General features: G+C 38.4%; 1 protein-coding gene across 5 annotated transcripts in view; it reads left to right on the forward strand.

Moving 5' to 3' along the window:
* Positions 1-22,607, forward strand: part of mtss1 (MTSS I-BAR domain containing 1) — a 58,007-nt gene that overhangs the window by 13,833 nt on the left and 21,567 nt on the right. For 4 of the 5 annotated variants that reach the window (XM_086150135.1, XM_086150132.1, XM_086150133.1 and 1 more), the window contains exons 2-6: positions 3,069-3,130; positions 6,258-6,331; positions 18,213-18,297; positions 19,394-19,485; positions 19,564-19,638. In XM_086150135.1, the coding sequence (XP_086006261.1) occupies positions 3,069-3,130; positions 6,258-6,331; positions 18,213-18,297; positions 19,394-19,485; positions 19,564-19,638 (388 nt within the window). Of the gene's footprint in view, positions 1-3,068; positions 3,131-6,257; positions 6,332-18,212; positions 18,298-19,393; positions 19,486-19,563; positions 19,639-22,607 lie in introns of those variants that run through there. The other variant, XM_086150137.1, reaches the window with a different exon arrangement.

Genomic DNA, 22,607 nt, shown 5'->3' on the forward strand with positions numbered 1-22,607 from the left:
TTATTTTTATTTTGGGTATTGATAAGATAATTATAAGCGGGAGGTCAAGAGGAAGACCAAAGAGAAGTAGTTAGAGAGGATATGAAGGTAGTTGGTGTGAGAGAGGAGGATACAGAGAATAGGGTCAGATGGAGAAGGTTGATTCACTGTGGCGACCCCTGAAGTGAAAAGCCAAAAGGAGAAGAAGAATATAGATAGTTAATGAATATAATTTAATAGTGACTGACATTTTTTGATGTTAACAATAAAATTATAGATAAGATAATTGTCAGTGTTGCGGTCAGAGGATATTTGATATCTATGTTTCCTTGCTTGAAATATGCCCTGCAGACACTATGTCAAGAAGATGATTATAGGCACTATAGTACATATGGCATGTTAAATATTCTAGTGAGATAGAAAAAAAGGCCAGACTTACTCTTTAAAAACTGTTAGAATTTTAAGCTGCATATTTGAAGGCGCTGCAGTGGGAGATGGTGGGGCAGAGGAAATGAAAAATAGCCCGCAAGTTGTTCTACTGATGAGTGTTTGGAGAAATTAAATAAAAAGGTCAGCGGGGTCACATCCATCAGTCTGTCCTGCACCACTGTCCATGCTCTTCTGTTGGTCAGTAGAGCAAGTCAGGATTATCTTCGCAGGATTGTAGGCTGGTGGCAAGTGACGTGCGCGCGCGCACGCACGCACACACACACACACACACACACACACACACACACACACACACACACACACACACACACACACACACACACACACACACTCTTTCTCTGTCAAGGTAATTGTACACCCAGTATTACTGGCGGATTGGGTAGCAGCTTCTATACATGGAGGGCGGAGAGCATGTGAATGGAATTCAGTGTGTAGTTTCCACTTATTTGAATGCAGCTTGAAGATGCTATGAAAGCTGAGTTTCTGAAGGAATTTCTATTTTAGGTGCACTGAAACACTGCATTGTAAAAATACTCGAATTTTTGCATTGTAAAAATACTCTAATTTTTAGTTAGTTATGGACACAGTGTAAAAGTAAAAGGACACAGACATTAAATCATTTCGTATTTGTGTTACTTATCACTCATTCACTTTAACATGGTACTATGGAGAAATGAAATTATTTGGTTGTGTATGAAGTCTTTTTTTTAATATAATATGCAATTTATAGCTGATTTTGTAAAAAAAGACTTAGTCAATGGAGGGCCTTACTTTCCATCTCTGATGATTTCAAAAGCCTAGTATTGATTTAAAAAAAGTCGTTTAAGTGAACATTTTTTCAATCTTTGTTTTCTAATATTGGGAGTATAGTGTATTTAGACACAAATCAATGACTTCAGTGGTTTTTAAATGATCAAATTTAACACATATAAGCTGAGACACTGTTCAGACTTGGTGTTAGGATTCATTCTGATTGACCAGAGCATTTGCGCCTGTCTGAACTTACTTAGGGAGCATTTGAAGACACAGTGATATCTGATCAGCGGGACCAGAGAGGTCCCGACACATGTGGCCACTGTCTTCAACACAAATGAAACCACATTAAGTCTCATGGATGAACTTTTCATGCCATGATTACCGCTGTTTGAACAGCGGATGTTTAGCATCAAAGGCTTTTTTTGACAGTATTTATAATCCAAACTGGAAATGCAACTCTCTCTCTCTCTCTCTCTCTCTCTCTCTCTCATTTTATTATATGCTGGCAGTAGCATGTTTCAACTTAACATAGGGGAGTAATATGTCTCTATTTTAGGACTGATACTCACTCACTCACTCACTCACTCACTCACTCACTCACTCACTCACTCACTCACTCACTCACTCACTCACTCACTCACTCACTCACTTATTATCCAACAATATGCATTTATCCAAAAGACAGTGACCAGACCAGTGTCTTATTCCTTCCTCGTCCGTCCTGATCTAATGCTGACTTTGATATGCAGTATACATGGTTTTGTCTTTATGACAAGTTAAAAGATTTTATTTCACAAGTGGAACCTCATCGATAAGGGATTAAATTGAATTACACAAACAGCCATAGTTCACTTCATCTGCTTACAAGTTCTTGTGAAACAGCTTTAGTCTTGACAGGAGATGTCCAGCTGCACCCACCGTGTTAAATCCCCCTTGCTGTTAAACCTTTTAGCCCCCACCCCTGTGAACACAGCCAGCTTGTGGCGAAGTGAGAACTGGCTAACAGCTTTAGTGGTCTGGAGCTAAGAGGCTAATGGCTAGGTGTTATGGGTTAAAGCGGTATTATCCTCTCTGCGGTGGACTGGCAGCACAGCCAGAGGACGGACAGGGTGACATGTTTCAGTGAAACAGAGAGAGAGAGAAAGTAGGATTTGGGTGTTCATCCCAACGAGTCTCCTGCCCTTCAATTTAATAACCAGCAGCTGGCAGTCACAGATGTACCCAAGGTCAAAGCCTGCTGTGTAATGCAGCCTCACATTACATAATCAATCAGCTGCTCCTGCATAAAGTAATGAGAAACCGTTTTACCCCATAAACCCTCCCAAATTTGAGAATATTAACATCTGATTTTGTATTGATGATATCGGTTTACGTAGATCTTTTTCCATTCACACAGTGTAGGTTACTTTTAAATCAAAATGCTCAACTTTAGCTGTGAAAGCAGGAAGCTGCAAAGTGAGGAAACATGGAGTTTCCGCAATAAATTGCTGTATTAGCTATAGTGCAGTGTGTTTTGGATCATCTGAAAATCAACCAGAAATTATCTTAAAATCAGCAATAAATCACTGAAAAACTAGTTCAGTCCACTCTGTGCAAGTTAGTCAGAATGACCTCCTTTTTTCTCTCTCCCTTCAGCTTCTCCACAGATTTGTTCAACATTATATCAGCGCCATGTCCACATATCTGGCTTTGTTTGTTGAATTTTCCTGTAGGCTTCTACATCAGCAATAGCTCATGCTGCCTGATTAAGAGCTTAATCTTTTCAGGAGAGCGTGAAATAAATGTACATTGTGAAAACTGAGGTTAATATCTTATAATGAATGTGGAGGGATTGCTTGATACTGTTCCAGGATTAATTTTGTGGGTTTATTGTGTTTCTACAGGCCAGTTATCCTACATGGGAGGACTTTGTAACCAAAGGAGTCAAGCTACAGTCACAGCTCAGGTAAGACCTATGCAAACACACACATTTTTATGTTCTGTCAAAATCATGAGAATACACCTGAGTTCTAATGCAAGAGGTGCACTTCATTTGATTAAAAACAAGTAAAAACATCAGAAAGCTCCACACTCAAAAACAAGGCATGAAAATAAATTCGCATATCCATGGTCCATCCTCCTCAGTCTAATGATGCACTCAAATCAGTGTTTTCTATGTCAACTGTGACTTGACTATTAAGTAAGCCTGTTTGGCAGCAGCCTTAGAATAAATCGCATCAATAGAGGTGTCAAACTTAATTTAAGCCATGTTATGTCAGCATGATGGCTCCCAAAAGGGCTTCAAGGCATTTTTCTCCTTTTTATCATTTTACATTACTGCCTTTGGATATAATCTATTGTTTTTTTTTTTAATCGCTTGAGTTGAACAGCTCAAATTATAATTTTTCAGGCTTGTGTGGCCCTTGAGTTTGGCACAAGTATTCTTACAATGACTTTCAAGTTCAGTCCCTTCTTAGTAATTCTACTTTCACACCAAAAAGGTAAGGATGTGATGATTTGGGGCTGTGTGTCGATAGAAGCAGGAAAAACTAAACTGTGATTTTCAGATTTCATCAAAATGCCAATATTCGATCAATTCTGATTTGACATTCTACCCTGTCCCGATATGACCTGAGTGAAGGACTTCCCACTTAGTTATCTTTTCCCACTCAACACAAATATGGAGTCATCCAACATTGGACAAAGGAAAGACTGCATCTGCCTTGGATTTCAGCTTTCTTCATAAAACAAGAAGTAGAACTGTGATAATTATTCTGTTCATCTATTACTTGCTATATTTTTCATAAATTGGTAGCAAAACTTTGTCTTTGTTGGGTATCCTGGGGCAGTGGACATATGAGGATGCCATACGGACCTTTCAGAAATAGTGATTGAAATGTTTCACTTTTCCCAGTTGGTTTATTGGTATTTTCAGATCATCAGATGCCAGTAAAATGTCTTATCAATTCAGTTCTTATTGCAGATAATTTCACACAGCCTGTTGAATGTAAAACTGCAATATGCACACATACATGCATGAAACAGTAGTGTCATATGATATGATTACTTGTTTGTGCATGGGTGTCTATGTGTGTGTTTCTGTGTGCACTAGCATTCACCCTATAAGAGCACAGTGTTGTCTACTCATGGGGTAATGGAATACGCACAGACAGACACACGCACTCATACACAGACAATAGGTCCATTGAAGATGATAATGTGTGTGTCAGAAAGTCTCTAGTTACACTCCTACACTGGCCTCTGAGGCCGAGCTGCGTCTCATGTGGGTTGGCAGGACATGGTTTCAAAACAAAAGTTATTTTTCCAGCCAAGTGGAGGGGGTGTGTGTTGTGTGTGTGTGTGTGTGTGTGTGTGTGTGTGTGCGTGTGTGTGTGTGCGTGTGTGTGTGTGCGTGTGTGTGTGTGTGTGTGTGTGTGTGTGTGTGTGTGTGTGTGCGTGTGCGTGTGCGTGCGTGTGTGTGTCCGATCTGCCTGCTGAAAGCTCAAAGTAAAGCATAATTCGTGCTTAAATTGCTGCATTATTTCTAATCGATTACTGTCATTTATAGTGCACCTCAGTCACTCTGAAGAACATGCCCCCTGTGAGTCAGACCTATGCTCCTTTTTTCATGCAATACACACCAAGTTATAGTGCTGATGTTCTTGGGTCAATTCACTTTTAATTACTTCTGAGGGGTGATGATTATTTCCAATGAGAAAAAATAAGTCATAGCAAAGCTCACGACAATCAGGAAATGTTCAAAATGCAACAATAAAGTCTAGTTTATTTTTAGATTACAATGCGGCTGTGAGAAAAGTGATATCGAGTGTGTTTTCAGTGAAGACAATTATGAGGAAGTAATGTCTTTCATATCTGATTCATATGGGTTGGGTCAATGTGGAGAAAACAGCTTTTATGTTTTTAATGTTTTAATGAACAAATTACCGGTAAATGTTTTTAATGAATATGATGTAATTCGATATCCTGTTTTGTGTGTATGTGTATGTGTATTTGTGATTCTAAGAAAATTGTTTATTTTATATATATATAGGTTTTTTTTAATGTTTATACACGTTTCTAAAGCGATAAACCGGTGATAAAGTGATAAACTGTTACTGGTGTAACAGTTGCACTGCAGATGTTACCATCTTTGGAGACTTCTGCACTACTGAGAGATATGTCACATTGTACAGAAAGAAACTATTTTGATATTATCGTTAAGGAACTTTTTCCCTCTACTCTCTCTACCATCCCAGCCACCATCAGGCAAAGGAAAGAGGTGACTTATGTTACCATTCTGTTGGAGCTGCAGGTTTATTTTTCCCCTGACGGTCCAGGTTTGCTTTCATCTGAACCAAGTTAGCATTAATGTTAGTTGCAGCGGTTCCTCACACCAGCTCACTAGATAGAATCACCTTGCTTCTAAGACAGAGCTGAAGTTTGTTCATTTCAAGAAAGAAATAGCATTGCTTAACACAGTTCCGACTTGTCATGGATGGTGAAGGCATCCATTATTTAAAAAGTGGCATTAACTGTGTCAGTTAATCTGCGGACTGTCACATCATGAGATTTTCCAATGTTAGTGCAAGGGTAGAACAGCAAATATTTTGTTTTCATTTGAGAAAGATCTATAAAACTTGTCCCCAAGGCGGATTGTAAAATGTATCAAGCCGGAAAAACTAAAAACTAAGCATTTCTCACACCAACAAGGTTGTGTTCTTCTCTGAAAAAGGCACTCACAGTTAAGTATAGGCTCTGTAAACTCTCAAGGTTGATACAGTGACGGGGTTGTTTGAGTGAGCATACAGCCTGACTTATGTGGTATAAGAACCCTCTACTCAGAGTAACACAGAAAGCCCTGTTTTTCATATTTAATTGGAATTAAGTCATGTACACTGTACTTTCTGTGAATGTAATAATATAACCATTTCTTTCTGTATTTGTGGTTGAGTAGTTGTGTTCTGTTCACTTCATTATTCTGTATATTGTGTGTTTTTGCTGAGCTGGCCAATGCCAGCATTATTTGATCAGCTGTAACAGTCAGATATGGTTACAGTTCAGGAAGATAAATGTGTTCTCTTTCATTGATTCAGGACCACCATCCTGGTAACCGGAGCCTTCCTAGATGCTTTTCAGAAGGTGGCTGACATGGCAACTGGAACCAGAGGTAAAACACTCACGAGACACGTGTCACATTTAGGGATAGTCACTTGACTAGAGCAAAATTGTAGGAAATTATCTGCTATGTGCTTGTGTGTTTTGTGTGATGTCAGGGCAGGTAAGCAGGAGACACGTGTTCCCTCCTGACGTGGTGTTCTGTCCCCATTGTCAGTATGATCTTCACTTGAGATCAGCAGTTCAGAAGGGAACTAATTAGCTGTAGTAACTGAACCTGTGTGTGAGTGTGTGTGTGTTAATATTATTTTAACTGCCAATTTTATGATCACTTTCCCCCTCAAAATTCTGCTTTTTTGGCCACATGGAAAAATTCCAATACAATGGGATTTATTACAATGAAATCACTTTTTAGCTCCCATATTGCAACCAAAAAAAATATCAGTTTCACATTGTATTATGTATGTAAAGAAATGTAGTTTATTCCTCTTCAGATACCTACATATGGGGGGGTTGGCGTGGCGCAGTAATTCCTTAACATTAATTTCTCGTATGAAACACATTTTAGGATCCCAGTTGGGTTGGGTGGGTTACTAGGTTTGCAGTAAACTGACGTCTGAATATATTGAATTGGACGGTTTTATTCCGAGCTGCAGTGCCTGTGTGTCGCTGCTTTGGTTAGACAGTCAGCTGCTAGTATGATCATGGACGAAAGAAGGAAAGGAAAGGAAATCTAGTAATGTAGGTGTGTGTTGAGTTCGTGTGAGTAGGTGAATCACAGCCGCTCCCTTATGACAAACAGAAGCCTGCCTTCTCTGCTGTGCTCTTTTAACGTTCTCTTTCAAAATAAAAAGAGGAGGGAACGGTTACTCAGAAAATTGTTTTATAACTGGAAGTTTTCCTGCTATGTAAAATGGACCTGTCCCAAAATTTAATGAATGGTTCCCTAGCCCAGGATATACTGCTTCACCAAGTTGAAGCAGTGTATCCGTTGAAATTCAGCTTTGACAAACAACTCAGCTGTCATAAGCGAAAACATATCCTCCTCAGTGGGTTTAATTAGCCGCGGACCTGTCTCTGTTGTGGCTCTGCAAAGCTGACAACCCATGTATCATAAATCATAACCTTTTACTAGCCAGAAAACTGACTTGTGAAAACAGTGCCTTTTTTTTTTAAAAGGGGGAAATATGCAGCTTTGGGCAGTTTTCAGATCACATTGTGCAGCACATGACATCACTTGAAGCAGAAGCCTCTCCTCAAACATTTGGCCTCCACTGTATCATAAGGTATCATCAAGAATCTCACATCACGAGACCTAATTTTCAGCCACAAGAAAAAGCCTGAGTGGCCACAGGGGCCTTGCTTCACCAGAGAAAATGTAAAGAAAAGCTTTTTAAAATTTATGCTCAGCAGAAGTCAAAATTGGTCTTCCTCAGTTCAACCCTCCCAACTGTTCTTGTAGAAGTCAGCTGAGTTCTCTTTGTCACTTCACAGAAACTGCTGAAGTGACAAAAGATTATAATTCAGTAACAAAACATGTTGGAAAAGAAACTGGTGAAAAGCCAATGACAGAACATCATGCTGCTCAAATCTTAAGCATAGATTTTGAAAAACCCTCCCGATATTTGAAGGTAAAAAGTAAAGTAAAGAAAAAAGTAAAAGTAAAGAAATTAGATTTCTCATACAGCCTACAGTGTTGTACTGATCACAGGTTGCAAACTTTAATTGCAACACGTCTGCTATTTGGTTAGTCAGCATCTTAAAAACAACACAGCGTCAACATAAGCTGTCATCTAAATTAAACTGTTGGCTTTAGACATCCTGGCGCTGATGCAACAACCTACATACAGCTTAATATCAGCATCTGAACAGTGGCTTTATTTAGAAGGAAATTAAACTGATGTGAGTTTCTCAATTTAAAATATTTAACTGAAGTCTTTGCATTAGCAAAATGATACTGATATATCGGTTGAAGTCTGCCATCAGCAGCTGAAATATGCACTATGTCTGACTTGAAAATTTCATTGGTCCCACTGTTCAGTCCTCTGTTAGGCTTGCTGGTTTGTGTTTTCACATGCTAGAACAACTTCACAGTACGAGACAACACAAAAATGTAAGAGAAGCCGCAAGCCGGACCTCCAATACAGAATTTAATGTGACTCATTAGCAAGCAGATTTTCATGCGTCTTCCCATGTTTCACATTGGCTCTAAAAATGTAGCATCTGTTTTTGCAGACATACCGTGCCTCAAACCCTACCAGACCAAAGTGCTGACAACGGCAGGAAACTTTTTTTTTTAAGATGGTCACTGTATCTTCAGAACACTCTAAAAGAATCTTGTTGCTAAAGGCGGTACCGTTATCTTATGAGTAACCTTTGTCTAATTTTGGTCACGATGACCGTGATGTCTCTTCCTGTGTTGAGACATTAAACAGGAGTTTTAAGAGGGAGAAAACAGTTAGGTTCTTTTGGTTTAGCCCTGCTTGGTTGTGGTCTGGTTTGGCTCAGTTTGGCTCTCATGTGGTCCAACTATGTTTGACCCTCATCTGGTCAAACTATGCAGGGCCATTCGGTGGAAAAAGGACCAGTGCCATCCATTTGCGGTTGATTTGGTCATTTAAGTTAACAGGGCTTTCCCTTTACCCTGTAGCATGTTGAACCATCGAATCCCATCGTTTTGTCTGTCTGTCTGTCTGTCTGTCTGTCTGTCTGTCTGTCTGTCTGTCTGTCTGTCTCTGTCTGTGTCTGTCTGTCTGTCTGTCTCCGTCCGTAGGTGTGCATGCGTCCTTACATTCGTGCATGTGTACATACCCATGTACCTATATTGTATGTTGTGACAGCTGTCTGCTTCTTGTCTTGTATTCTGTCTTGAGTTGCCTAAGCTTGTCAGCAGCTTTGTGTGTTGGTATCAGTTGAAGAAAGATGTAAAGGCTGAATTTAGCTTAGGGCAGCCACTAGATACACAAACATACACACACTGCATTGTCAAGTCTTGTTGACATGTAGAGCATTTAATTGTTTTTCCTTTGTCACAACACCTGAAGTTTGTGTCTGTGTGTGCCCGGGTTAGTGAGCGTGCAAGTTTGTGTATGTGTGTGTCGGAATTTGTCGAATGGGTCTCTTTGTGGGTTTTGGGCTTGGTTGGCATGGTGATGTCCGTGTTCTTTTTTTTTTTTTTGTCTTAAAACATTTTGTGCCAGCTGATTGTTTAACAGATTAGCTGAGAACAGCAGAGTGTCTCTGCACTGGCACTACACTTGTTATACATACATCACACGTATTATGCACCAAAGCTACACGCACCTGATTTGACAGTTTTATTAGCTCGCGGAAAGAGAAGAAAGTTAGCACGTCAATCTCTCTTCCAGAACATATTATTTTGTACAGAATAATTTCCACCTTGAAATTAAGGTGAATTTTAGAATAGAAAAATTCAAACCTGTCATGATACTGTATTTACAGTATTCGATTGAACAATGACAGATATTTTGTATTATAAATTATGATACACAATATGACTGCATACACATAGTAGGACATTTGTATTCAATTTTAATAATGTTTTGATGCTTGTCAAAGAAGATTCACTGAATTTTTTAATAAACCATTGAAATAGAGAAAATGGTGAGGAAATGTCAAGTCACCTTTTAAAAGAAAATCCCCCAACTAAAAACTCGAATGGCAAAGTGCTCAAACACCTGGATGGAATAAATAAATAAGGCATTGCACTGTATTAAAATCAGCTAGAAATTACCACAAAATCAACCTTAAACTACCAAAATATCACAAAAACATTGAAATGAGAAATCCCTCACTGTCAATATACTTTCATAAAGGGGGCTTCTGCACATCACCTCGAATTGCACAATCAATCTCCTGGGGTGAGCCTCAGCGTAATCTGTCCGATCTTCAGAATGTGTTTACGATGAAAACACAGGCAGCTTGAATCAGTGATGAATTTAAGACAGAGCAGAAACAAAACCTCGAACTGAAGGGCAAATAAACTGATATATTGGTGGTTAAAAAAGTGGTTAAACTTAATACATGAGAATGTAAGTAAGTAATATAATAATAGTAATATAAATTTACCACATTTTTTGGCTGTGGCTACCCCAGAGCTATGCTGTCATGATCAAACTTGGAAAATTGCTTAATAGTATATGCAGATGGCGATGGTTTATAGTAACAATATGAACAACGCTCAGAACAAACACTAACAGAAATAGAAGGTGGTGGCTTGTCACAATCAGCTGATTGTCAAAGCCTGTTCCACGTTTCTTCTCTGGTGATCCCTCATGACTTGTTTCTGTGGCAACCATGGAGTTGTTGACGTCGTTGTCATCATGGGGCTTTGTAGCACGCACACACAAACACACACACAAACACACACGTCAAACAGAGTTGAACTTAGAAAACCTCCGTTATAATAAGTTGGACATCTTGTGAGTGTGTGTCTGTGTGTGTTTACTGAAGAATTACTGAAGTGAAGAGACAGTTTGCTTCATCCTGTTTAACTGGTCTGTCAGTAATTAACCAGATCAATATAAAGACTCAAATTGAGTGAGTTGGGGGATTGTTGGTGTCGTCATGGTTACCCAGAAGGGCTGTAATGGTTCTCATGTTTGCACTGAAAATTATCTGTATGGGTCTTGTTAATCACAGGAATGCTGTCCTGTTTTAATCCCTGCGCGTTTTGTCTGCAGAACCTTGTTTTTTTTTTTTACAACAGCTGTTTCTTAGATTAACATTACCGGTAAGTGGCATTTCAAATTTAATATTAAAATTTGATATTTTCATATGTAAAAGTGATGACACCAGTTTTAGGTGAAAAGCAATTTCTTGAGATGTTTGTCATAAATGAAGGATTTAAAATAGACAGACTGACTGCACTTGACAGTTGTCTTATGAAATAGGTTTGCTTAAATGGAATTTTTCGTTAGGTGTTGCATCAGTAACTTTTCAGTCTGGGTTTCCCCTTCACTATTAGACCCCACATTACCTGTAAAGAGAGAAACATGTTAAAAGTCATGTCTCCAAAATGCTTTTCCCCAAAGTTTTATAAAGGTGGAAATATTTGACAGAGGTTTGTCTGCTGATATTGTTTGTTCAAATTTACAGCGGAAAGAAAAACGTTTTTACGGCACAACCTGGGAGCTGTGGGCAAGAATTGCACATTCATGCACACATGCACGCACGCACACACATACAAACAAACACACTTGTCTGAATGGTCCGCATTATGAGCAGCTGAGAGGGAACGAGGCTGGAAAATCTGGGTTTAGGATGAGGCCGAACAGTTCTCTCTCTGTCTCTCAGAGGAGACGTGTCTTTGGAAAATGGAAGGAAATTATAAACGACTGGGGCAGCGTTTTAAAAAATTTTCCTCTTCCTCTTTTCCAAATGGAGTTTATGAGCGGTTGAATGCAGTTGCTCACCTTTTTTATACCATGCTCAGATTATTCATATAGTTACAAAAACCATCACAGTTCATACCGTCACAAACCAACATCAGCATGTATTCAAAATTAGCTTAAACATTTTTCCCATGAGATATGATCAAGGCAGTTTGTAATTGTTTCCCGTGACCTGATTCCCTTCTTTAATGGCAACTGAAAAAAAAAAAAGATGGAGAATCACATTTCTTCAGTTAAAGGGAAGTCTGTACATCATATGCTGGTATTTTAGACAATCGTAGGCTTCCAACTTTATGTCAGCAGTTTGAGACTGGTCTGTTTCTGATAACGATACCGCTATACGCAAACCCAAATCCAGTTCAGTCGGGAAAGCTCTGACCTTAACCCCTGACCGCACCTTTGAGGTTAGCTGGAACGCTCACTCAAAGCTAGGGCTTATCAGTCGAGCCGAGCCTGGTACTAGGAGAGTTTAAGCTGTTGTAGCAGCATCGGCAAATCCCTGTGGGTAGTCTAACTTCTTGAAGCGGCATGGTGCAATGTTGTCTTTGTGGCCTTAAACCTGGCACAAGGCAATTTTCAAATCTGTCAGGGAAGGGGTTGTCAGGTGTTTATTCTGGATGACTAACTTGTCTTAGATACAGTAACAGAAATCTGTTGGATGATCTTCAGGTGCACACGAGGACTCACATGATGTTTTCATGATAAACACATTAAGACAATGTCTGGACATTCAGAGCTGTTATCCGTCCACATGAACATGATACGCCAAATATCTTTGAATGTCCACATGCATGCATGAATGCTTGTGTGCGTGTGTGCGTGCGCGTGCGCGCACACACACTTTTATCAGCATGTGCCTCTTCTTGTCAGGCAGCATTTTTATTCTTCAGCCATCTCCACTCATTTCTAATCTCCATGAGACATGTCTGAACACAAACACCTGCAGTCATCTATATTTTCTGGATATGACGCAGGGTTTCACACAGATGTTCATGTTTCAGGTCAGGTGCTGGTAAAGGACTGTGTGATAGGCCCAAGTGTGTGCTGTCGTTCTACTGGTCTAGAATGTCTTGAATATTCAATATTTAGGGAGATTGTCACGAGATACTCATGAAATAGCCTGGGTCTGTAGTGGGATTTTTCTGCCACAGGTCTGGCCACTATATCAATGTCAAAGATGCTGTAGATCCCATGGTATCATGCATAATTTCAAGTATCAGAAATACTTCATCTTATTGTCTTAAATTCAGTGCTGTTTCTTCCCTGTGTAATATAATTTCTGTTTTCAAATGAACCATTCTTCTCTGCTGGGCACAAATTTCAATTACTGGTAATTGTATTACCATTTGGTGTGATCTATAGGTAAGGGAAAGTGGGTTGCAATGTTAATCTATTTCCTTGTAGCCTAGCCCTGCTATCACTACCAGTGAACTTAATTTTAAGGAAAATTCTCTTTCCAGCATTTTCATACAGTAGAAACCAAAGCCTGTTTAGACGTAATTGGATATTTCCAGTGTGACTTGAATGACCTTGTTTAACTGTAATGGATAATCTTTTGTTTTGTTCATAATATTTGACTTTGTATTTCATGACCTGACCAACCTTCCCTTGTCCCTGAGTTTCATAGCTGATCAACACCACCCATTTTCACTTCTCCTTTGGTAAAGCAACACATTTATCTACTATCCAGCTGGCGTTTAGTGATGCAGCAAAGCAGAAAACAAGGTTTTTTTTAATACATGCATCAACTATTTGAAGCGATTTTCTTTTTGGTTGAATAAATTTTTGTTGATTATTTTTTTTCTCACCATTTAGCTGATTTCTGGCTGATTTGGATGTTGTCAGCCAATAGCCAGTCAAGTAAATCAGATAAAATATTAGAAAAACCTCATCAAAATAAAGAGAACTTTTAAAAACGTTTTATTACAATGTGTACAAATATCATGACCCATGATTTCTGATGACATAGCACTACTGAACACAGTGTGGATTTAAGGAAAAGAAGATGATGAATTAAAAGGAACTTTCATAATATGTTCTTAGCAAGTAGTAGCTTTGTGCTGTGTAACATTTGACTGCGGTGGCAATTCCCCCCCAAGAAACCCCCCAAACAAAAACAATGTTCAATAAGCATGAAAGTAGCAAACATAGAAGTAGAATGTAAAATCAGACCTGTAATACCTGCTAAGTGATTGTCTATGAAACAGAACTTGGGACTGACTGAGCTAAGAGATTGAATAGGGAGAAAGAACTCACAATCGTGATGTTTATTTCATGACGAATATGTGGTTTCTGAAAGCTTCATTCAAATGTATTAATGTGATAAGGGGTGTATTTTATGATAGTTGCCTATTTAAACTTTTCAGTAACTTTTGGATTCATTTGTTGCCACAGTCCCATCTCTTTCATCCACAGGCATAAATATGTATATTCTCATCACTAATTTCTGCCTTTATTGATTAGATTACATTAACTTGGTACTGTATGTTGTGTGCATTCTCTTGCATCTGGTCTCTTATAGGAGGAGGACTGAAATTATGAGACCTCTGGAAATGATGTTCTGTGAGCTGGAAACAACAGGAAGGGAAGGGGAAATAAAGCAAGCACAATTTGACACACCTTAATGTTTAAGCTATTCGTGATGTCCCAGTCTGTGCAAGTGAGAGTGAGTTTTGTTCCACATTTGCTGATAATTGCTCTGCTTCAGCTGTCATGGATTGATCGAGAGCAAGAGGAAGTGTGATGAGGAAAGTATGGACAGAGAGTAAAAATGGGATTGGATAGAAGAGTAGACAGGTTGTAAAGGAAGAGAAAGGTGGGTGTTGAATACCTCTGTTTGAGTAGGTTGGATGCTTCCATCACCCCCTGCTGTTTCTGGAGCTGTCGGTGGAACCTGATATCATGCCAGATTTTTTAGTGTTTTTTCTCTTTTCTTACATAACTGTGCTGTGACTCAGTTCTGCAGCTTGTTTGTATGTCAGCTTGTCAGCGTCCTCTTTACACAGCCCTCAGATTTAGATATTCAAATGAAACAACATGAGACAGCAGGAACTGTAAATCTGTCATGTTCTTTGTTCTGTCACAAAACAGCTGAGTGATGAGGCTGCTATCAAATGTTCCCAACAGCATCTCCAACACTCATCACTGTTCTGGTTTACTACCAGCATTATTATTGTAATGCGGCCAGTTTAGTAATATGGCTGTTTTAAGATCAGTGCATTTGGAAATACAATATGATTGAAAAAATTAGCTTGACTTCATGATGAACAGGGTTAATATTAGCAATGATTAGCTTCTACTGGGTATTTATCCAAAAATCTGTTGAATCACTATGTTTAAGCTTCAACTGACATGTTGTTTTGTCCCCTCATGTCATTTGTGGAACTTATTTTTTTGTTGTGATATCAGATCAGGTAGTGGTGAAACTAGGTCGAACTCTGAATGAGTTAAACAATGTCAACCCAAGTGTGAAAAAATATTCAAACAGACTATCAGATTGATTTCAGCCCAGCTTGGTCCCTGTCTACGATTTAAACAAGATTGTATTTTTCCCTTTCTTAAACCATGTGGCTATAAAGCAGTACTGCAGCTTCTTTGCAAGAGGTGCAGTAGAAGCTAACTTTGCCTCTGACCAGCGGTTCATATCATCACATTAAGTGGCCACAGACTGTTGTCACCAGGGCAGCTGTCACTGAAAGCATTTTATTTGATTTGACTTCCCATCCATCTCAATGTGACGTTGGGGAAAATGAAATGATGATGCTATCGATTTCCCCCGCAAGAAACGCCCTCATCATCAGGAACAGTTTTAATTTTATGAATTAGGATGCAATTTGTGTGGTATAGTGCGTGCGGTGTACATGTATGAAGTCCGAATTACCTGCTAAAAGTTCAAATAAAGCATAATTCATGTTTAAATTGCTGCCAGTATAAATTGCCGCATTCTTTCAAATTGATACCTGTAATTTATTGTGCACCCACCTCACTCTGAGGTGTAAGCCTGTAAGCCAGACCCATGCCCTTTTTTTCATGCAATACACATGAAGTTCTAGTGCTGATGTTCTTGGGTCATTTCACTTTTATTTACTTCTGAAGGGTGATGCTTATTCCCAATGAGAAAAACTAAATCCTAGCAAAGCTCATGACAACCAGGAAAAGTTAAAGCAAAATGCAATTCTAATTCTAGTTTACTGGTACCTATTGTGTTTTCAGAGGAAATAATGTTGCCTTCATTTGTAATTCATATGAGTTGGGTCAATGTGAAGAAAAAAACTACTTTTCATGTCTTTCATGTTTTTTTATTGAATTTTTAATCAATTTTCTAATGAATATGACATAATTTGATATCCTGTGTGTGTGTGTGTGTGTGTGTGTGTGTGTGTGTGTGTGTGTTAGAAGATTGTTGATATTTTTAATTTTACATTTGCAAACAGACTAGATGGCACAAAGAAACTAATAATTTTGTGTGTGTGAGCATCTGTCTTACTGTCCTTATGTCTTTCATTTATAGGTTTGTCAAAATGTTACATAAAGCTGAAGTAATTCTGCTTAAGTCTTTAGGTTTTTTTTCATGGTCATTTTATTTGCAAACCTTTTCTAAGAAGAAGAAGCAAAATAACTAAATATATATAATGTTGATACACATTTCTAAAGTGGTAAATAGTTGCACTACTGAGAGATATGTCAGATTGCACAGAAAGAAACAATCTATTCTTTCGATATTATGTTTAAGGAACTTTCCCCTCTACCCTCTCTACAATCCCAGCCACCAACAGAGGAAAGAATTAGGTGACTTATGTTGTGAATTCTGTTGGAGCTACAGGTTTATTTTTCCACTGACGGTCGAGCTTTGCTTTCGTCTGAACCAAGTGAACATTAATGTTGATGTTAAGTTTTTAAGATTTTTTTTTCATGGTCATTCATTTGCATACCTTTTCTAATGTAATCTTCTGAAGGTAGTTTCACATCAGAGCTGCTGCAGGTTCCTGTTTTGAGCTTGACTGGGTGGAGAAGATGCTGACACCATGGAATGTTAATTAACTGTCACTCATAATTCATTGTCATGAATTGTCAGTGATAAACACTGAAGCTTTTTAAACACTCTCGCTAAAACATTTGACAATGTAAAATGCTTGTTTAATGGAATGGGGAATTGCCTGAACGCCTGAATTTTATGTTACATAGTTAAGCATGCTACAACAATGCAATTTACTGCCATTTTACATGATTACAACCCAGTGATATTTCAATTTCAGAATTAAAAAAAAAATTGTCAAGCATAAAACAAAGTCATGAATAAAATCATAAAATATAGCGAAGACTTGGCTCTTTCCCGAGCAGGAAGGGCTTGTCAAGGGAGGGAAATACTCACAATACCAAGATATATACATATCTTCTCAAATATGGAAGCCATGTGCCAGATCCATGCCTTATACAATGACTGTTCTGCTATTAAAAGACTTGCTCATTTTTCACAGTTTTTATTAGCACCCTCTTGATGTTTCTAGGCAGTTCGCTCAAATGCTTTGTAAATACTTTTAAAAGTTGATCCCTCGACCGCTTTAGGAACGTTCACCTATAAACACCCCAAGTGGGGTTTAAAGGTGACAGACAGAAAGGTCACATCATTTTTCCACAATTATAACTTGCTGAAAGTAAATGAGGGAGACAAAAAATAACAGACAGCAGTTGCAAATATTGCAAAGTAAAAAAAAAACAAAATTGTGTATGGCAGTAATACATATTTTAACATAGGCAGAGATTATAGAAAGGAAAGCAAACAAAATAAAACACTACCACATTTTTAGTTTATAATTTATGGCTCACATGATATTGACAGTTTTAGTCAATCTGTGTGTGTGTGTGTGTGTGTGTGTGTGTGTGTGTGTGTGTGTGTGTGTGTGTGTGTGTGTGTGTGTGTGTGTGTGTGTGTGTGTGTGTGTGTGTGTGTGTGTGTGTGTGTGTGTGTGTGTGTGTGTGTGTGTGTGTGTGTGTGTGTGTGTGTGTGTGTGTGTGGGGAAAGATCGCTCTGATTGCACAGACTGTCTCACTCTTTCTTAATTACTCACATAATAAAATAAAAAGTGCAGACACATTCACCTTCATCTTACAGTCCTCTCATGCAAGCTAATTGCAGTACACATTACATCATCCCTCAGATGAATTGTTTCAAACAATGTAGCAGTAGTTGAAATACTTGCACATGCAGTTCCTTCCCTCATGGTATTTTTCAGCTATGATACACTGCGTAAAACAGGGCATCCATTCAGCTCCAGCTTCTGGTGAAATTAGAAACATTGATTCTTATTTGCTCAATTTGTAAGTGAATGACTATACAATTATTACATTGGGATGAAATTACAGACTATGTTTTTGAATACTAGCCTGATTTTTGGAAAATGTAGAGGTAAATTTGGATGGTTTTCAATTCGTGGGTGTAAAATTGAAATCAAAATTTGTTTCCACTGTTACATTTTCTCTTAAAGAGAAATATCCGTTTTATGTTGCTTCTTTGTCCAGGTGCCACTAAGGAGATTGGCTCAGCTCTAACCAGAATGTGTATGAGACACCGCAGCATCGAGTCCAAACTCAAGCTGTTCACGACGTAAGACACACACACTCACACAAACGCATGTAGATTGAACACACAAGGACGGGGACAGCGACACTTTCACTTGCGTGCGTCAAAATGATAAATAACTAGCGCAATGAAAGTGTGTGTGTGTGTGTGCGCGCACACACAGAAGTTGCATGCGTGCCACCCTTATTTCACCTTAATTACTATGAATTTTTTTTTTTTCATCTGTCACTTACTAAGTATTCATATGACATATACAAACACATCAACATTTCTGTTTTCAGCTATTAAGATATTTTTGATTTTGTGCTCCAACCTTGAAACTCACATTTTAATTTCAATGTTTGTTACATTAGTAAGCCACATGATACAACAGATTGTAATCAATCAATTCCTAACGTTAAAACTTCATAGTGCAATCTACTTGTACGATCTTATAAAACTGTAAAATTTGCCTGCTCTGGTAATCCTTATAAAAAGAAAGCCTGGTGTAGGAAGAGACAAATTTTGGTCACTATAATTTTAGCCACTAAATTGCAAGAGGGAGGTAGACCGTTGTACAGTGGAGGATTTATTTCATTTTTTAGATTCACAACCCGTGCAATGTCAAATGACCAATTAAACTATCCTGATTTGATTTATTTTGTCCAGAAGGTTTTGCAGAACTGGATTTTTGTGATGAAGTGTCTAGGTTCTGGCTCTTTTGACCTACAATGTAGACAATAAAACCTGAAATGTCCAATTATATGTGACTGAGCACCTTTTCATTAATGTAGATCCCCTCTTTGTTAGTGATTAGCCTGTTATACATCTAGATTGTGCTGAAACGTTATACCAGAATAATACCTACTGTTAGCTTTATTGTTGGAAAAAGTAAAGATACAGTCCAAAGTTGGGGCTTTCGTGATGGTTAAAAACACACATTGTATTCAAGATGTAAAAAAAGTTTGAATGGCGGGAGCCACATGAGTGTCAAGTTGAGATAGCATGTGACAACCCTTTCCCAATATTTAATAATCATTATCTCTGTTGAAGACTAGAAGTTGTTTGAGAAAACTTATTTAAAATGAACTCAAACTTGGTAGACATGTTCCTTTCTCAACCATTTCTTTTTTCCCCTCAGTGCCCTCTCAGAAAGTCTCATCTCTCCACTGGAGATGAAGATGGAGGAGTGGAAAAAAGTGGCCAGTCAGCTTGACAAAGACCATGCAAAAGGTGCGTCAACACCCCAGAACACACGTACATAAACAGAATTGCATACACCAAACAACAAGCCTTTTTTCTGTCATTCAGAGTATAAGAAGGCCCGAGCGGACATCAAGAAAAAATCATCAGACACCATCAAACTTCAAAAAAAGGTCAAGAAAGGTAAGGAGACATCCAGAAATGATCTCGTGTGACGTAGCAGGCCAGTGTGTGCACTTCACAAGAAGACACCTGCTGCTGCCTCATTGTTCAATATAAAAATCGTCTTCCACAGTTAGATAATCCTCTCTATAAACCTGCAGAGTCCTTTGACCCTTCCTTCATTCTGCTGAGATAAACACTTTAGCAGAACTTAGCTCAGCTTCCATAATGGGGCTGTTTGACACCACCAGACCAGGAGCAAAGGTTAATGAAGTAGACCACTTCCTGGCAATTTGCTTTAAATTGTTGATGATCATTGGTGTTGCTTTATGGATGAAGGCAGGACTTAAATCATATTTGCCACTTCTTTATACCTCTTCCTTTGTTGTAGTGGTGGATAATCTATCAGCTAAATGTCCACTTGATAAACTCACAACTCATCAGGGTGCCAAGGGCCCACTCTGCTCCAGACCTATGACATGTGGTTGGAAAGATAAGACAGTTGAGGTTAGAGTGATTAATTCAAGATACATATTGATACTGATAAATCAATAAAGGCTGATATCAGCACAAATGAAGGGCTCACTGAGTTGGTTGAAGTCCAATAAAGATAAATTTGAATACGAAACTAAATGTTGTTAGTGATGCGTGAATACCAAGAATTTGAGGACATCATGTTCCAACAAGTATAAAAGTAAATACCCTCTGAAGGAGGAGTTTTAACATAACAATTTCCAAACGCTTTCTCTCTTAAATGTCAGTGACTCATCCTCACTTTAAAAGGCCTGTAAGTCCTCAGGCTTGTCTCTTGGATTGTTCTGAGTATCAGCCCCGTCTGCAAAACACTCACCTGAGACACACCCTTCCTCGCTATCACTGTGACACACCCTGTGGTTGTCATGGTTGCATCAGCCTCGCCATTCCAAAACCAGAGATATAAAGCTTGCTAGGAGAGATTGCAGATGGGCGTTTGTCTAGGGAAATAGAGGGGAGGCAACCAGACACATGCACAAACACACATTCATGCATGCATTAACGCATGCTGCACAATCCAGCCAAAGGTTTAGGGGCTGTTTAATATAAAACCTTTCCTCAGAATATCCAAAATGCACAACACACATGCACACACACACGCAAGCAAGTGCACGCTCTCCGTTGAGACCCGCCCATAGTAAACACTGATGTGGGTAGAACATCTCCGGACACGTTTCCTCAACGTCTTTGTCTCCCCTTTTTTTCTCTCTTAGTCTTACCACTCAATACCCTTTGCTTGAATTTGTATTGCATCCCACATAAATCATCAGTCTTAAGTTGCACTGTCAGTTATCAGCAAAAGATATTGATTCATTAGAACATGGATTTACAGTTTGAAGAACGTTCTGCCAGTTACTGTCCAATGTAGGATGATTGATTATCATCGTCATTATATTTGAAATGTGAGCAATTTGTGAGTTGCTTAATCAAATGAAAACATTGCTGTTAAACTATGGCTAGAACTAAGAAATTAAAATGTTAACTGTAGTAAACTTCATCCATACACATATTTTAAAGAAAATGCTAAGCAAAAAAAAGGAGTTGTGCAGCCCCAGAAATACACACAACAATACTTAAGACATAGTTTCTTGTTGTAGTGTTGTAGCATTGTTTAGGCACAGTCACAAGTCTCATGTCACGTGTGTGTGTGTCTGTGTGTCTGTGTGTCTGTGTGTCTGTCTGCCTGTCTGTGTGTGTGTGTGTCTGTGTGTCTGTTTGCCTGTGTGTGTGTGCGTGTGTGTGTGTGTGTGTGTGTGTGTGTGTGTGTGTGTACAGAAAGAGAGGAGAACTATTAACAAAAGTTGTGATTATTCTATGCCAATTTATGGTCACAATCGAGAAGAAATTAAATGATTTATAGAAGTCTCAATATCTATTTCTTTATCCAATATAGATAGTGTCAGTTTTTTAATTGAAATGTCACCATTGATATCTCAGATATGTAGGTAACATTCATTATGCACAAACACCCTTTTCAAGTGTATGCCAACCTGCTGCAAATATACATCAGATTTTAAAATTTGCAGAACATTGACTATTCTATCAATTAAATCCAAGAAAAAAATGTAAATAGTTTCAACAGTTTGAAGTTGCTTTCAAGTCCGCCTCAAATGAGGCATTTGTTTTTCTTTTCTATTTACAGTCCATGCATCTTCATTCTCTGTTCCCTTTGTTCACTTAAGTTCATTCACCCCTTTATGGAATGTTTTATAGTATAAACATGAGTAGGTTGTGTGAACGCGTATGAGTGCTTGGTTATTATGTGGTGTGCAACCACTGCAGACTGTCTCCGGTTACTCATTTTGAGAGGCAGAATGTGGGAGGAGTTCATAAAAACGACAGACTTAGTTACCAATCACTGTCCTATTCCACGTGAATGGAAAACCACTCACTGCATGTTCTTAAAAGTTTAAATTCAAGTAAGTTGTTGTTAAGTAAGTTTGCCCAGCTCTTCGTGCTTATTTAACAGTAATCGTGACAAATCTCATAATCATTTTTAAGCATCTTATGCATGACTTGTTTTTTCTAACCAAAATATATAACTAATATATACACATTTTAGTAACTAACTTTTCAGGCTCAGAACGGTTTTACTAAATTAGGACCAGAGTCCGTTTTGGTGTAAGTGGGAGGACCAATTTCCTCTTAAATTAAGTTATTAGGCAACATGACATCCTGTCATTCAGTGAGGCTGCTTAAGACCAAGACAAAAATCTGCTCCATAATGAAGTTAAATCGTTAAGATGATTGTATGGATTCAGAGTAAGAAGTGGAAGCAAGCCTGCCTCATGCTTACAATCAAGATTTCAAAAGCCAAAGAAGTTTTTAAATCCATTCCTGCCAACCAAAGGTCCTCCCCTATTCACGTCCTCGCCAATCAATTTGTGTCTTTTTGGTAGGATTAATGGAATGATATTTTTATGTGCTAGCTAATTTTTTCTCTCCATATTTATACA

The sequence above is a fragment of the Fistularia commersonii genome, chromosome 7 (genome assembly GCF_037954325.1).
Source record: "Fistularia commersonii isolate RoL2024-O1a breed Wild chromosome 7, RoL_Fcom_v1.0, whole genome shotgun sequence".
NCBI classification, from domain to species: domain Eukaryota; kingdom Metazoa; phylum Chordata; class Actinopteri; order Syngnathiformes; family Fistulariidae; genus Fistularia; species Fistularia commersonii.